General features: G+C 42.6%; 1 protein-coding gene across 5 annotated transcripts in view; it reads left to right on the forward strand.

Annotated features, from left to right (window-relative positions):
* Window positions 1-17,184, forward strand: part of ATF2 (activating transcription factor 2) — a 105,552-nt gene that overhangs the window by 54,725 nt on the left and 33,643 nt on the right. For all 5 annotated transcript variants that reach the window (XM_066575807.1, XM_066575810.1, XM_066575811.1 and 2 more), the window contains 2 exons: window positions 1,448-1,597; window positions 3,877-4,083. In XM_066575807.1, the coding sequence (XP_066431904.1) occupies window positions 1,448-1,597; window positions 3,877-4,083 (357 nt within the window). The remainder of the gene's footprint in view (window positions 1-1,447; window positions 1,598-3,876; window positions 4,084-17,184) is intronic.

Consider the following 17,184-nt stretch of genomic DNA (forward strand, 5'->3'; position numbering starts at 1 on the left):
CCTATGCCAACAAAGAATCCTCAAAAGGCATGTGAACGCAGGCAGATCTAGGCTCTGTATATGGTTAGGGTTGTTCCACGTCTGTGCTCGGGGTTATCGCTTTCCATTAGGAGTGCAGGAAGGGGGAATCCCCAACAGCCAAATGACTCCATCTCAGGACAGAATTGAACAGCGCCGAACAGACCCCATTAACTATAATGGGGTCTGTTTGGTTTTCTCTCAGGTGCCCGGTTATCGGACAGAAGAAAAAGCGCTGCATGCATCGCTTTTTTTCCCCGGGATTTTGAGTCAGATCAGTGACAGGACCTCCTACCGGAGGATCCAACGCAGATATGAAACCGGCCTTATATATGTTCATGATTGTGTTCTGTGTTTAGCTAGCTGCAGTAGGATATGTATTTATTGCATTTGCACTTTACTTGTATTATCTTGGGCACCTATTCTATACATATCACTTTTTTATGATTGCGCATTCTTCCTGGGATTTTGCCATATTTTGGGTTGATGTGCCATTTTTTCCTCTTGGTTTTATTTTTATGGTATGTTTAGTCCCTTAGTGACGCCAATACGCCTTTTTATGCTAGTCACTAATGGGCTTTAAACCGGCACATACATCTTTTTAAGGCAGTGGCTTTGCTGACTACTGACAGCCGGCCTCCTGCTCTTACCGCTAGAAGAGGAGAACTCATAGCCTGGCAGTTAAGCCCCTTACATGCCTCAATCAATTACTAATGCAGTATGTAAGCATGTGAGAGGGAGAAGAGACTCCTCTTGTCACCTATAGGTAGCCCACAATGCGATCCCAAGGAACCAGGCGTTTCCCATGGCAGCCAAAGGCCTAACAAAGACCTCCATGTCTACCTTGTATACTCAGCCTACTAGACCCCTCCTACAGGAGAGACTAACAGGCTGATGCCATAGGCATTGTAGAATGTACTACACGAGTAATGCAGTGTACTATCCTAGCAATTCAACAATCAGAATGCGGCGAGGAAGATGCAATCATTTTTGTTTAAAAATGCTTTTTTGTGCTAAAGTAGTAAAAAATAAAAAAATCTATATAAACATAGTATTGCACCAATGCTGGAGTTTCTGGGGGGTTGTTCCAACTCCCCCCCCCCCCCCCCCCCCCCCCAAAAAAAAAAAAAAAAATTGAGAAAGGTTGTACAACACATTACATGTATCCCATAGTGGTGCCATTAAAAAAGCAAGCTTTCACATGTCTGTCAATGAATTATGGCTCTTGCAATGCCAGGCACAAAATAGGCTGGTCACTAAGGGGTTAATAAAGTGTTCTTTTGAATTTGTATTGGGAGTGTGTGTTTTTCATCTGTGTAATATTTGATTTGGTATATAAGCACTCTTTAGGTATTGTTGGGCTCTAGTAGTCTTTTTTCTATAGGTTATATCTTTTGCTAATTAACACCATTTGTTTCCTACCTTCTAGAGACTGAAAGCTGCCCTGACCCAGCAGCATCCTCAGGTAACAAATGGTGAAACCGCCAAGGGGCAGACAAGTGGAACTACAAAGACTCAGACAGAGGAAGCGCATCCACAGTCACTACAGCAGCCTGCCACATCAACTACTGAAACCCCGGTATGTACGTCTAAACCAGGGCTCCATAACACTCTCTTATATCAGTTTAGTAATAATGCACTGTACAGAACTCAGAAGTTGCAATGCCTAGCAATCCTGCAGCCACTGAAATGTGGCCCTCCTACATTACATGTACCCAAAAGACCCCTCATCCTACAAAAAGCAAACCCTAATACAGCTGTATCTACAAAAAAAAGTAAGAAAATCTTTTGATCATTAAGGCACAATGTAGGCTGGTTGTTAAAGGGTTACTGGGTTAAAAAACGAGGCAACGCTGCAAATGGTCTTCATTAAAAATGTCATACTGTTTTTTTGTCTACAGCTGCAATGCAAATCAATGTGTCTCTATAGTAACAGACGACAAACAAACTCTCTGTAGTCTGGCAAACTCTCTGTAGTCTGATCTTGCAGCCAGACCTTCTTGTATCCATACCCAAGCATATTTCTATACCTAATGTATGTTAGGAGGGAGTAGATGGCCATCCATATAATACAGATGAATGTCTTGACTCCAAGAGTGGGATTGATTGTCAGGCCGGTGTCACATAAAACTCTGTATTCTTGTTTTTTTAGTGCTGGGGATTATTGTTGCATTTTTGGAGCAAAAAACAGCGTGCACAGATGTTGGCTGTGGGGCAACTGGGATTATGGAATGTACCGCTATCAGCACGATTTTGTAATGGCGGGTTTTCTCAGATGGACAACGATCATCGCTCAAGGATTCACTCTGGATATATCCCCTTACTGTTTAGGGATTTCCATCCTCTGACTCTACAATATATCTTATCCGACTGCCTATACATCTCTCACATGAGTCCCAACATCATTCTGTGTGACGCTGCAGTTTTGTGTAATGTTATACTTCTAAAACCAATAAACCTTTTTGAAATGGAAAAAATCTGTTTTGAAGAGTTTAGGTTTGCAAATGGGAAGAAGGAACAATACCTCTGCAACGCCACCTATTGGAATCCAGCATTCCTGCTAGTCAATGGTAGACTTTTTAAACAAGTCTTGTTACAATGACTGGGAATTGTAAGCCAAAGCCAGAAAAACCATACACAGACAGCTATCTCAAAGTGATTGCCTCTCATCAGTAGGTTTCTGGCTTGGCTAATGAGAGGGCTATAGACGTGGGTCAGGAAGGGTATCGTTTCTCCTTAGGTCTCTTTATACGCATTCTAGGTGCTCACCTTACGGAGAAATGGTACCCTTCCTGACCCATGTCTACAGGTCTCGCACTAGCCAAGCCAAAAACCTACTGTTGAGGGGCAATCACACCGAAACAGTTGTCTATATATGGTTTTTCTGACTTTGGCTTACAACTGTTTCGGGGTGATTGCCCCTCATCAGTAGGTTTCTGGCTTTGCTAGTCCAAAGCCTGTAGATATGGGTCAGGAGGGACATTTTTTCTCCGTAAGGAGAGCACCTATAATGTGTATGAGAAGACCTAAGGAGTAACGATACCCTTCCTGACCCACGTCTATAGGCCTCTCACTAGCCAAGCCAGAAGCCTACTGATGAGCGGCAATCACTTTGAAACATCTGTCTGTGTATGGTTTTTCTGGTTTTAGCTTACAACTGTTTCAAGTGTACGAGGGGACCTAAGGAGAAACTATACCCTTCCTGACTCGCGTCTATAAGCCTCTCACTAGCCAAGCCAGAAGCCTACTGATGAGCGGCAATCACTTTGAAACATCTGTCTGTGTATGGCTTTTCTGGCTTTAGCTCACAATTCCCAGTCATTGTTACAAGACTTGTTTAAAAAGTCTATAAGTGACCTGCAGGAATACTGCCTTTCAATAGGTGGCGCTACAGAGATGCTGTTCCATCTTCCCATTTGCATATTTTCTAGGTGCTCTCCTTAAGGAGAAACAATACCCTTCCTGACTCTACAATCCTTTGTCTGGTGTGAGCTTCTTAATTCAGACTGGAGACGTCCCTTTCATGTAAACGTACCTGCGCTGCAGCAACATTACAAGCGCTTACATTCTACATAAATTTGCGCTCTACGTCTTATCGTAGCTTTACGATGTTTGAAATCTCACACGCTGTCTTACTGCGGTGAAGGAGCAATTTTCCCCTCTTGCTCTATGTACTTCCTCAACATCTACTGAACAGAAGGCTGTTCTGGGAGATTGCTTCACCAGCTGTCGTCTCCCTTGTTTAATGCTTACATTTTCCTTTGCTTTTTCGCCTTTTTTTTTAATGCAATGCAGAGAGAAAAGTTGTATATACACATCCGCCAGACACCAAACTACTTTGTCCTTGTTTGGTTGCAGGCATCTCCAGCTCCCCCCGCACCACAAACTCAAAGCACAGGGGGGCGTCGGAGGAAAGCAGCAAGCGATGACCCAGATGAAAAGAGGAGGAAGTTTTTAGAACGGAACCGCGCTGCCGCTTCCAGGTGCAGGCAGAAGAGGAAAGTGTGGGTGCAATCCTTGGAAAAGAAAGCGGAGGACCTGGGTTCATTTAATGTGCAGCTACAGGTATGGATGACCTGGAAAAACTTTGCCACATTAAGTGTGAAGTCGAAGCTTTCCATTTTTCCGTTCATTGCGTACATGTTCATTCCAGTCTCGTAAACTGGTAATAATTTAAAAGAAGAGGAAACGGCCTTTTATGTTTTTCCCTCCCATTTGTTAAAATGGAATTCTTTTTAAAATTCCGACAAAGAAAAAAAAACAACCATTTTGATACATTGAATCTGAAAGCTTTATTGGTTCCGTTGACAGGATATAAATGGTTTGCGGTTTAATGAAATGCCTTATAGGATGAATCTCACAATTAGATGGCGGAGGCTGATGACAGTTGTCATTTCGCTAGTGTGTTTTATTTGCAGCCTGTCTTCCATAGACCATATTTTTTGGATAGGGGATCATTATGCTAATTCAACCCATAACCGGCTGCAACGTATTTTGAGATACCACCAAGTAAAGGAACAGGATCTTCTCACACATACGGTAATGAACGCCCTTAATACATTTTTTTTAAGGCAATTAAAGCTTGTATGGTTTATTCCATTCATTATAAGAACATATTACAGTCCTTAAAGCAAACGGAGAAATGCCTCACAGGGATGGTATAAAACGCCGGCGCTAATCATTTCTCATGGAATTCATTGTGTACTTAGTGCTCAAGCTTGGCGATGCAAACAATAAAAGCAGTTATTGATTTGTTTGTCTTAGTCTGATATAAGACTTCACTTTTTTTGTTTGTGTAAGGAGGAACACATAAGACATAAACTCAAGGGTGTAGCTGTAGGGCAGGGGTGCACAAACTTTTCTGATCAAAGGGCTACATTGTCATACTGAACCAATCCTAAGGCCCGTAATAAAACTTTAAGTGGCTTCCCACTCAAGTGTTTTTTAATTGACCCCAACAGAGTCCCCCCCAGCATTACCCATCAAGCTGTGTTTGCGCCTTTATTTTGGGTCCACATTGTTGTTTTTCAGTCTTCAGCACTCCTGCTGCTTTGTTGCGTTCTAGAACCTGGTGCCGCATCGCTTTCGGTTTCGCCCTGTGGGGTCAATACTCATCAACAGTAGCTTGTGGAATGGCGCATGCACAGCAATCAGTTGGCACCACAACCCATAAAGTGTATGCCTTTTTGGATACCCCATGCAAAAGTGCTCTTCTGGATAATGTATGCACAAGTGCCATTCAGGGCCATGCATGCGCTTAAATGACGACCCAACCATAGCTTCTGCATATCCAACCAGGCCATGATCGCTACGTCAATAGTGACGCGGCATACATTGCCCTGGCGAGAAGTACTATGCACAATGAGCATACGCAGCAACAGTGGAACCTGTAAAAACGGCTTCGGCGGAGGGAGTCGAATAACCACGTGTTGGAACTCCATCTCGGTTAAAAATTGGGAACCAAGATACTTTGGTGGCAGTGCTGCAACAAGTACATAGTTGGTACATAGGTGGGGGCGCTGTTATAAGGATTTTGCACTGGAGCTTCAGGGTCCAACTCTGAATTAAGGGGGTTTCCAGGGAAATACTTTTGATGACATTTCTTCAGGATAGGTCATCAATAGTTGATGACCTATCCTGGTAGATCAGCTGATCAGTCGCCTTCTGTCAGCGCTGCAACACAGCAGTCGGAGCAAAAGTTGCTGCTCGAACTCCTGTGCAGTGGCCGGGGCTTGTAATTTCAGGCGCAGCTCTCATTAAAAAAGATAACGTTATAAGCGCTGGGGACCGCACCAGAGTCGGAGCAGCGGTTTGCGCTCTGTTACCCTGTGTGTTGTGGCGCTGACAGAGGGCGCCTGATCAGTTGATCTGCTGGCTGGGGTCTGCCGCTCAGGACCCAAATCTGCTATTAATGACCTTTCCTGAAGATACATCATCAATAGTTTTGCCCTGGAAAACCCCTTTTAAAAAGGGGTTTTCCATAAATGACATGTATCGCATATCCACAGGGTGAGTGATAAATATATAATCGCTGGAATCCCTGAGTTCACTGAAACAGTGGTCCCATGTCCCCAGCCCCTCTTTAGTCTATATCGGCAGTGAGGAAGAGCCCCAGGGGAATATGCATGTTACAGCGCCATTCAGATTCCATGGGACTGATTGTAACAGCCTAGTAGAGAGCTCTGCTGTGTGCACCGTACTCTTGGGGTGGCGGCCGCCACTCCATTCAGACTCCTCGCAGTGGGAGGCTCCCAGTGATCACCTACCTGTGGAAAGCTTATACATCTCATTTTTGTGAAAACCCCTTTAATTTTCAGATGCTTTTAATGTAAAGAACGTTGTAAACACAAAGTTCAGTGCTTCACTTTCTTCTGTGTGATATCAGTTGGCTCAAGCAGTTCAGTAAAACTCCTTACAATTGCTTACGCCAAGATTTTTTCTTTCATGCCCAAAGGCTACAAAATTCCCAACATTTGCTATATGCACGCAGCGCTAACAAAAGCTGAGAACGTATTGGTGCCAGCTCCAGGACTTTAAGAGGTGTGAAAAGTTCTGCTGGGAGCTTTTCGCGTTGCACATAAAGGGTACGAGGGAGTCATTCTTAGGATTCTTAGGAACACTAGAGGGGTCCACGCAGTCCTGCTTTTTATTTAATGGACCCCAGGGAGTGAAATGGCCACTGCTCTTGTAACTTCAAGGCAGTCAGTCTAAGAGTCTCTATGATAACCCATTAGAGCTTGAAATGTAGAATTGCTAAGCCAGTGGGCGTTATACTGACCCCAAATTGCAGTTTGGGTGGAGCAGTGTGTGCGAACCCCACTGATCGCATTACTCTAACCAAATAAGCCAAGAGCTCCGTGATATACAGAAGCCTGTCCAGCGCTTGAGGAGGCGACCAGATATTGCAGAATACACACCTAGAATATCTCTAGTCTTGACCATAATTACAACCTTGACCCTGTATATCCGAGGGGTAGAAGACTAGAAAGAGGTCTAACTTCTGCATGAGTAGAATGAATGCTCTTGAGAACTATTGATCTACTCTGCATAGAGGTTTGTCGTGTATAAAGTCGGCGTAGCGACTGAACGGTATACGTCTTGGGAAGGGGTGCAGTACTGAATGTCTCATCCGCTGTTGGATAACTTAGGCCTCCCTCACACAGGCGTTTGCAGAAATGCAGCATTTTTCAATGGTGCGTTTACTGCGGTTTCAGCAGCGCTGGCATGCGTTTTGCCAGCATTTTGGCTGCGTTTTCAGCACAGCTAAAAACGCAGCCAAGAAAGCTGATAAAAAGCAATACTCACCTAGCAGGCGCCGTCCGGGTCCCTCCTGCTGCTCTCTGGAGCTCCAGCAAGAGATTGCTCTGATTGGCTGCGCCCCAGGCTGAATCCCCAGGGATTCATGCAAACCAAAGTGAAAATAAGAACTGCCGCATGAGCTAACCTACTTGTTGATGGTTTTCAAGTAGTCTTGTATTTTCTTCTAAATTTCAAAAAGTAAAAAAACGTAAAGTTGTCTTTATTGCAAAGATACTTTTTCAAATTATCTAATGCAAAATGGATCATTCAAAAATGTATTGCACGGTGAAGAGTGAACTGTTTTTGTGTTGTTGTATGCTAAAGAGAACTCATTTTTAAAAACATTATAATAGGATTTCTGAATGGGAAGCCTACTGCAAGCAGGAAAGGGTCTCACTCCAAGGTCACTCCATGTATCCAGTTATCTCAAGCGTCTCCTGTCTCTGGTTTGTATAAGTCAGCTTATATTTTAGAGTTAGTAGTTCTTCAAGCTGAGCTTATTATCTGTATAGCGCCAACTTATTCCACAGCGCTTTCAGGTAATTTATTTATTATCCCCCAGCAAGCTGGGAACTCATTTTACTGACCTCGGAAGGATGGAAGGCTGAGTCAACCTTGAGCTGGCTACCTGAATCACGCGAGGATTGAGTCCACAACCTTCAAGTTGTGAGCGAGAGCTTAGGACTGCATTTCTACTGCCATAACACTCTGCGCCACACAGGATGATGAACTTATAATGCTCACATAAGTGACCTTCCGGTCCTGGACAAATAAAGATGGCTGCATCTGTTCTCTGACTACCTGATGCACACTGTGCATTATTATGCATCATTAGTTTAAGACTCTACATGCTGCATGGATTAACCAATGCTGCCCATGTGAGCATTACTGGCCAATCAGATCATCATGTAGTGTCTTAGACTACCAATATATATAATGCACAGTGTGCATCAGGTAGTCAGAGAGCTTTTTGGGCAGCTTCGTCCAAGCCCGGAGGGTCACTTTAAGGATCACGTTTTTAAAATTTATTTTTTTATTTTGACTTTTTTCATTGATTAAAGGAGTTGTCCAGTTACCAGACAACTTTGTCCCTCTAGCATGGTGTTCTAAAAACAAAAATAGAAGTACTTACCCCTTCTCTGTCAGCACTTCAGCCTTTCAATAGTCCCAGTGATTATTGTTACTGATGATGTAATTGGAAGTCACCTGACTGCTGCAGCACCATCACTGCCTGTTCACCTGGCATCAGCACTCACATCCTGGATGCTATGAGACCAGGAGTTCAGAACGGTGACCCTGCAGCGTCTGATTGGCTGTAGCTTTCAGGTGACTTCCAGTGACATCATCAGCAACAACAAACACCGGGAGCACTGCAAGGTGCAGTGCTGGATCATGGCGACATAGGTAGGGTAAGTACTTCTCTTTTTGTTGTTTTAACACAGCACTAGAACAACAATGTTGTCTGGTAACAAGTTGCTTTATATCCTACTTTTTTCCTCTAGTCCCATCCGAAGTATAAGCAGCATTTCTATTGGTTACTACTTAGAGTGTGACAGTTTGATGACCCTACAATTTAGCTTTGATTGTCTAAATCTCAGCTAAACTCTCACAGTAAGTAACGAGATGTAAGAGTGCGGTCCGTCCTATCCGGCTTATCTCAGTGTATACAGGTATGGTGCAGACTGGTGAAAATAGTTTTGGACATCTAATGGGAAGAGCCTAGAGGCCGGAAATGTTGCTTTGGTCGCAGACTGTCTTCTTGGGAGGCTGATGCATTCTTTCGAGAAGCTCGAACTTTTAATTTAAACCTTGCGGTTTTGAGGCAGTACAAACCTTAAGGAGTAAAACAGACAAGCTGTTGCCAATAAAAATTCTAGCACAATGTGGAAATCTTGTAAGAGCCATATGGTTACCTAAGAGCCCTACAAGTGTTAACCCTGTCATTCCTAGAGAGAAATGCTATTCTTCTTTTCCAGATTTCTACTTCCCTGCACAGATATTTCTAAATTCTGGCTGTTGCACCCAGTCAACAACTTGAGATGAACCACTTGTGCTATAGATACAACATGCTGAGAACTGCAGTTACTGTAAATCACGATTAATATAAGTTTTAGTGCAGGTTATCAATTCTGAATTACAGTAACTGCTGTAATGATGTATATGTGTCGAATAGTGCTCCGTCCCATTGTAGTGTGTCTCTACAGATGTCTTAACGTATGTTCAACTCTATTGAAATTATTGGGCACTGAGCTGCAATACCACACACAACCTGTGGACACGTGTGGTGCTGTTTCTGGAGGAAATTCTCCATATTTTTCTAATCCTGGGACATGTTTTAATTATGATGATTGCCGTTACTGGAGGATTCATTAGAGTTGGTGGTGTTTGGACAGACCCTTTCATTTGTGCAGGTCATAGAATGGTAGAGTTGGAATGGACCTCCAGGATCATCTGATCCCACACCTACTCAGTGCAGGATCACTAAATAATCCCAGACAGATATCTGTGAAGTCTCTGTTTAAATACATCCATTGAAGGAGAACTCACTGCCTCCTCTGGCAATGTGTTCCACTTATTGACCCTCCTCACTGTCAAAGTTTTTTCTAATATCTAATCTATGTCTCCCCCCTTTCAGTTTCATCCCATTGCTTCTAGTCTTTCCTTGTGCAAATGAGAATAGGGCTGATCCCTCTGCACTGTGACAGCCCTTCAGATATTTGTAGACCGCTATTAAGTCTCCTCTCAGCCTTCTTTTTGTAAGCTAAACATTCCCAGATCCTTTAACCGTTCCTCATAGGACATAATTTGCAGACCGCTCACCATCTTGGTAACTCTTCTCTGAACTCGCTCCAGTTTGTCTGTCTTTTTAAAATTGGGGTTCCCAGAACTGGACACAGTATTCCAGATGAGGTCTGACTAAGGAAGAGTAGAGTGGAATAATTACCTCCCATGATCTAGACTCTATGTTTGTCTTAATACATTTCAGAATTGTGTTTGCCTTTTTTGCTGTTGCATCACATTGTTGACTCATGTTCATTCTGCTTACCAGAAGATGGTCACAGGGTTTCTACTTGCTGAAAGCAATCTCCGCAGCTTTATGATGGCTGGTGGGGCATAATGTATTTGCTTGCTTTATGTGCAGCACAAATGCAGATAAAGAATAGCGTGACAAAGGCCCTATTGTAATTAATGGGCATCTGTGCCAACCACTGCTCAAGGTACCTTTTACATGGCATAACTATTAGCCACGTAATTGCTCGAAATAACAAATTAAAATTATAGTTGTTCATTGTTAATACGGCCACTGACAGGGTGATGAGTGATAATTCACTAGTAGTTTCATTTTCAGCCGTTTTCATAGCCGCTGGTTGATCAAAATTCGTCTGGTATACAGTCACAGTTCGTATTTGCATGGAGATCCCCTATACAAACGATATCTTGGCAAACAACTAATGAACAATCATTGTTTTGGGTAAAGGCAAATGAACGACTGCCATTTGTACACTTCAATGACTTCTGAGCAATAATCTGAACAAGAGTTGCTTTATATAAAGGTAACTTTACTTAAAATGCCCCTGAGGTTCACTACCACCAAGATCTCTCCTGAATTTTAGGTCCTTACTCTCTACTAAAAGTCTATTAGCTAAACTAATTTTGCTGCTTCAGAATGTAGTGGGTGGGCAGGCACTGGTGGATGACGACAGGTACGTGTTAAAGGTTTCGGCACAATATTAGGCTCTGTTGGGAATGCTGGAAATTCAATTGGTCTTTGCGGTATTTCAATTCTGTTAACAATATTTTTGCTATCAAGAACGCTGGAGCTTCAACAACTGACTGTTTGGACAACAGATCCATCATGGTATCACAGCTTCTGTTATAAATGGAAGCCATGCTGCTGGTGTCAGGGCCTTGGAGTTGGAGTCCCATTTTGATGGAGTCTGCTTATAAAAAAAATATATCTTTTATAAATATAGTACAATTCTATGCAGAATTTGGTATATATTTCCTGTCATAAGAATTTGAAGAGTTGTGAAATGTGCTATAAATATGTTCTTTATCTAAGCCCCTATTTAGCAACAACATTGATAACTAGGATGTGGAATGTAGGATGTAGCTTGATTATTTTATCATAATGGTGATGAAAAGCCTCATGTTACAATTTTAATACAGGAAACTTAAAAAACATGAGCCATATATGAAGGAGTCGGATCCTGGGAAAATTGAGGAGTCGGAAGTTTGGCTTACCGACTCAACAGCCTTGGCTAGAGTGAACAGAACCTTAAGGTGCCCATACATCTTTAATGGCTGTTGGCCGAATGTTCATTTCTTCCAACTTCTCGATACATACGAGCACTCAGTTCAGCTGAGTGTTCATGTGTTTTCAATAGGCATAGTGGAGAAAGTTGTTGCCAGACAGCACTGGCGCTGGCTTATCTCCAGTGGTAAAAAATCGTGTGTTGAAATAAGCGTGCCCAATCATTCTTTCCCCCACATTTTCTGTTCGAGGAGAGCCCCCATACACATATGACAGTCGGCCAGTCCAAAAAAGAGCAGCGGTTCAGCCAACCTTTCGCTAATGTGTATGGGGGGCCTTTAGATAACTCCCCGTACTGTCACTACAGGGTAGTCTCTCTATCACCATGATTATCCTCCGGACCGCCATAGGGCTACTAGTTCTGACATATTTAAAGTCAATGACACACCAGACACATCTTGATTTTGGGCTACACTATACTATTTACGAACGCTGCCTTGCTTATAGTACCTGCTTTTAATAGTGAGGAGGCCATTTCACAGTATAGACATTATCGCTTAGGTAGGAAAGGTTCAACTGTGTGACAACTACACGTTTATCGATGTAGGAAAAGTATTGGTCCTCTTTGATAATCATATCTGCGCATTGTAAGCTATGAAGACGTTTACTGCTGCATTAAAAAAACTCCCCACTCATTATAACGCGGGTGGCACACACATATATGTGCCTACAGATTATAGGCATGCATGGTCTGCCAGGCTGTAAGGGGTTAAAATGCCCACACCGGCGGTGATTTTAAGAGAATGAAGTCTTTCTGTCTGCCAACAGCAGAACCGTCGGCTGTGAAGAACAGAATGACTTGTAAAGAAAATTGAATGTCACAGAAATAATTAAAGTGTTCTTTATGTGAGCACATTAATCAATCCCGCGTATTCCTTAATAACTCTTCACTTGACATGCTGGCAAAGCTGATGAGCATAGTGGGCAGTAATGACCCATGATTACTTTTACGTTGCATTTAATAGTAAAAGTAATATGTTTGGAGGTCTGCCTTTTACATGGCAATTTAGGCCATGAGCTGTTTTTTTTTTTTTTTCTCGGATGAGTTTACATTGACTTGTGCTTGGCCTAGGTGAATGATATTTAATGGATTCCATACGTTACTAAGAAAATCTGTTTTACCTCTTTGTTTTGAGACATGGTTATCGTCCTATATGTGGTTGCAATGTAAAATCATGCAAAGCCCTCCAGTTAAGAAAATCACTAGTATGTAGAGGTTATGTCGTTTTCTGTTAATGTCAATTTGTTAGAAATTATATTTGCTAGCTAGACCGCATCAATCCAAAGTTTTCATTGGAGGGCAAAATTACCAATGAGACTCTCCTACTCCGTCCACATAATGCGGGGTAATTCATTAGAAACCTCCATAAAGCTTGGAGTGGTCATCGGTAAAAGAAGACCCGGTCACCAAAGAACAAGCTGGTTTGACACTATCAAGGCCAACACCAATGTAAATGGTCGAAATTATAGAAGCCGTACAAAACAGAACCGCATGGAGAGGGCCGATCCATGAAGTGTCTGAGGGTCGGCCCCGACTGAATGGATAAAGATAGACATGTTAGTATATAAATTCCCCAAACTCCTAAATGGTGTATTTGCCTATATCTACCTGGCCTGCTGTTTGGGAGCAGGGCATGTAAGGCCCAATGTCCATAAGCGGACTTGAATTGCAGAATCGTTCCGCAGTTCAAGCCGCCCATAGAGAAACATGGATGTCCACAGCTGAATTAAAGCATGTGGATTTGTTTCATGCGGAAAACAAATCGCACAGACGGACGGCTTCCTTTGAAGTCAATGCAACACGTCCGATCCACGGCCCATCTGCAATTGAATTGCGGACGGGCTGCGGGGAAAGAAGGGTTTAAATTTTTTTTTTTTTTTAAAACTCCACTGTGCATGTGCGTCGGCCGGTGCTTCTGCACATATCTGCAGTGAAGAAAATAGAAGATCCGGACAGGCATACAGAAGACCCGGACAGGTAAGCAGTGTCCCTGGCCACGGGCAGGGTTTGATTCCGCTGCAGGTTCCCACATGCGGAATCCGATCCGCCCGTGGACATAATATGCCAAAAGTGTACTTGACATATTTGCCATTCTGGGGTCTGGGAAGGCTAATTAAATGGGGAGCTCTAATGTTTGTCACTTAGAGAGGATTATTAGCTGTCCTGATGGGTTTTAGTTCATATTTGTATTGCTCATAAAATAACAATTCTGGAGCACCTTTTCTTAGAACTTTGCCTTGTGCCAATCCTCTATTAATCCTCTTCCAGGAAATGTATAATTAAACTGACAAGTGGGCATTACCATTCCCTTGTCAATGGGATGTGCCCCAACATAGTGAAACTGCTATCACTGCTTGTATAGTGTCAGATTATACAGGACCACGCCCCATTGACAAAGCAAATGATAGCATCCAGTTGCTTATCTATACATTTCCAGGAGTAACAGAGGAATGGCACAATGCAGAGTTCTAATAAAAGGTGTTCTGGTGCTTTCAAGAGAATTTGCCACCATGAGAAATGGCCCTGAAACTGTAGATAACTGAAGACCCACAGATTCTGCCAATGTCATTCTCATCTCCCAACTCCCTTTTCTCCTCCCACAGTAAGCTGGCAAATGCTTCATGCTCTGGATGATCATGAAGTGTTCAGGAGTCTGCTGTACTGATTTCCTCAGATCTTAGGCTCCCTTCACATTAGCCAATGCATATTTGTGCACACCTGAATGCCGTGTATTGGTGGAATGAACTACGCTTTTTTGCGCACATTGGCGTATTTTACTGTAAGTACGAGATTTTGCACTTGCAAGGCATGTTCATTTGCAGGTGGCAAACAAAGACCAATTTAAATGGCTAATTAGTCAAATGAGTCCAGGTGTGTTCTTTTTCCTGCACAATTACGCAATGTTTCACACATCTTCTAGCATATTGTGTGCGCATTTGCGCGTGCTTGGGAATTTGGATGCGCAGGAAAATAGAGCATGCTGCGGGTTTTTTTGCGTGATCAAAATACACATGTAAATACGTGCATGTAAATAGGTTTTGTTCTCTGTGTATTGCGTATGCAAATACGCCCATGTGAACGGGGTGTTAGGAGTCTGGTGGAGGCATCGCCGTGAAGATCATGGACTGTTTGTCAGATTTCTGAAAGAGAGTGAAAGTGAGTTCACAGATAATCATTACATTGCTAGAATCTGTGTCTCTGGAGACTATAGTAGTACAGGGACATTTTTCGTAACCTGTTCGTCACTTTGATGGGGAAAAATGGCAGATACCATGGCAAAACCAGATAAACTACGTTATAAGTCAATGTAGTCCACCACTGTCCATGTCCTTCATGTGACCAATCTGACTTTTGTAATTTATTTATTTTATTTTTTTTTTGGGGGGGGGGGGGGGGTTCTGCACCTATCATGGAACTCAAAAGACAAAAATGAGAACGCACATGTGAACGCTGCCTATAAGGCACACAACAGACCAACTCACACTCATATTTATTTTGGCCATTTTCGATAACCTGATGTATATAATACGCGCTACGTAAACTTGATGTATAGATGAATAACGATACAACTTTCACAGTTAGTTTTGACAGCATTTATATTAGTTATTTTCTCTTTATAAATTTCTATTACTGAGGCAGCAGACCAGAACAGGAATGATTGTGTCCTCCGCCAACATAATTGATTTACTGAATCCTTCAATCTAAATTACCCACCAGTATAGTGCTGGCTCATATAATGGGGAGCCAACAAGATAATTCTAACACTAACCAAGATTATTAATAACCATTTCCAAATATAATCAACAACTTATGTACTATAGAAACAAGTTGCAAGTGGAATGTTAGACCATTGATGTGGATGATGAACATGTAAACAAAGTTCAAAAAGAAGACATTTAATGTCTAATGTAGCTAAAAGTAATGAGAGATTATTAAGGGTTTCTCTGAAATTCTGTAAATATGGGTGAAATAACTAACCACACTCAGTGTTTGACGAGGGCAACACAAGGTTCACCTGAAGTTGCAGTATTTCTGCAACCAGCAAGTGCGCTGGGTCCTTACGAGGAAAAAAGTTGCAGGTGGCCTGCAATAACAATGTTGGAATTCTTGTAATTGTCCTGCAACTTTGCTACTCTGAAGCCTCTTTCACACAGGTGTAGCGCTTTTTCAGCCAGCCACATTGCGGATGAAGAACACATGTGCGAGAGAAAGCCGCGACCAATTCACGGCTAAGTCTCACGTTTTCTCGCCCATTCACAGACTGGGTGCGGCGTATAAAAGCACCACAGCCATGAATTCTGTTGGTCGAGGAGAAATCCTTCAACTGGCTTAATAGAGCCAGTTGACAGTTTAGCAGTGCAAGACGTTGCTAAACTCAATCCCCCTCCCTTTGCCGGCAGCTCCCAGCAATAGAAGCTGCCGTAGAAACCTATGGAAGATGCTGGCAAAGGGAGGGAGTTTAGCAGTGCTAGTCGTGCTAAACTCCCTACCCCTCCCTCCCTCTGTCTTTTTGCCAGCTGATCGTAGCCAAAAGATAGGGCAAGACCTATCTTTGTCAGACGCGTGTAAAATCATCCACCAGATTCATAAGCGTACGTGCTATCTTTGCCGGCCGGCCGTTATTTCGCAGCTAAACATCGCCTACCTGAACTAATGCATTGAAATGCAGCGCTTCAGATGGTCGCGATTTATGGCTGACATTTTATCACGGCAAAATAGGCGCAATAAAACGCTTGTGTTAATAAGGCCTTAGGGAAACATTGAGGTTGTGGCCAATTTGTCTACAACAATACATATGTAGCTTTTTCCAGCTTCATGTGTCTCTAGAATATGTCTTCTAAAAGTTTTTTGCATCAAGGCCTGGTTCATACTAACTAATATATCTTGAGAAGAACAAAGTGTGATTGTTCTCAGTAAGAGAAACCAAGTAATCTTGTAGATATGATACCTTTTAATGCCTAACACAAATAAATGATGTTAATGCAAGCTTTCGGACGTACTTAGAGTCCTTAATCAAGGCAGAGGAACATATTTGTCAGTAACTAGTCTTTGTGTGTCTTTATCCAATGGGCAAAGCACCTATGAAACCCACACTGCCAATCTCATCTCCATAATGGAAACGCCTTTTGCCAAATATAGATCTCAGAAAAGTCAATAATATTTCTTGCAGCTGCATGTCCCTCCAAACTGAGGTACAGTATGCAGCTTATGTACTCAATACTATGGATGTGTACAGCACTGATGCATAATATAGCAGTGTGCATAAAGCTGTAGAAGAACATATAAGAGTAGAGGCCACCTGATCTGTGCAAACAAATGTTCTCTCTTGGCTTGTTCAGCTGAGCATAAATCCGCACCCATAGCCTATTTGCAGAAATTAGTTATGATGTTTCTCCATAGTCTGTTATCATGGACCTAAGACATGTAGGTTAGACACAACATTTTTGGCGGCACTGCCCCAGATCAGCAAGGATAGCTATACTATAAATCAACCTCTTCTATCTTTGCAAGTGAAGACAGAAGGGGTGCAATTTCCTGATGAGACTGTTAA

The sequence above is a fragment of the Eleutherodactylus coqui genome, chromosome 8 (assembly GCF_035609145.1).
Source record: "Eleutherodactylus coqui strain aEleCoq1 chromosome 8, aEleCoq1.hap1, whole genome shotgun sequence".
NCBI lineage: Eukaryota > Metazoa > Chordata > Amphibia > Anura > Eleutherodactylidae > Eleutherodactylus > Eleutherodactylus coqui.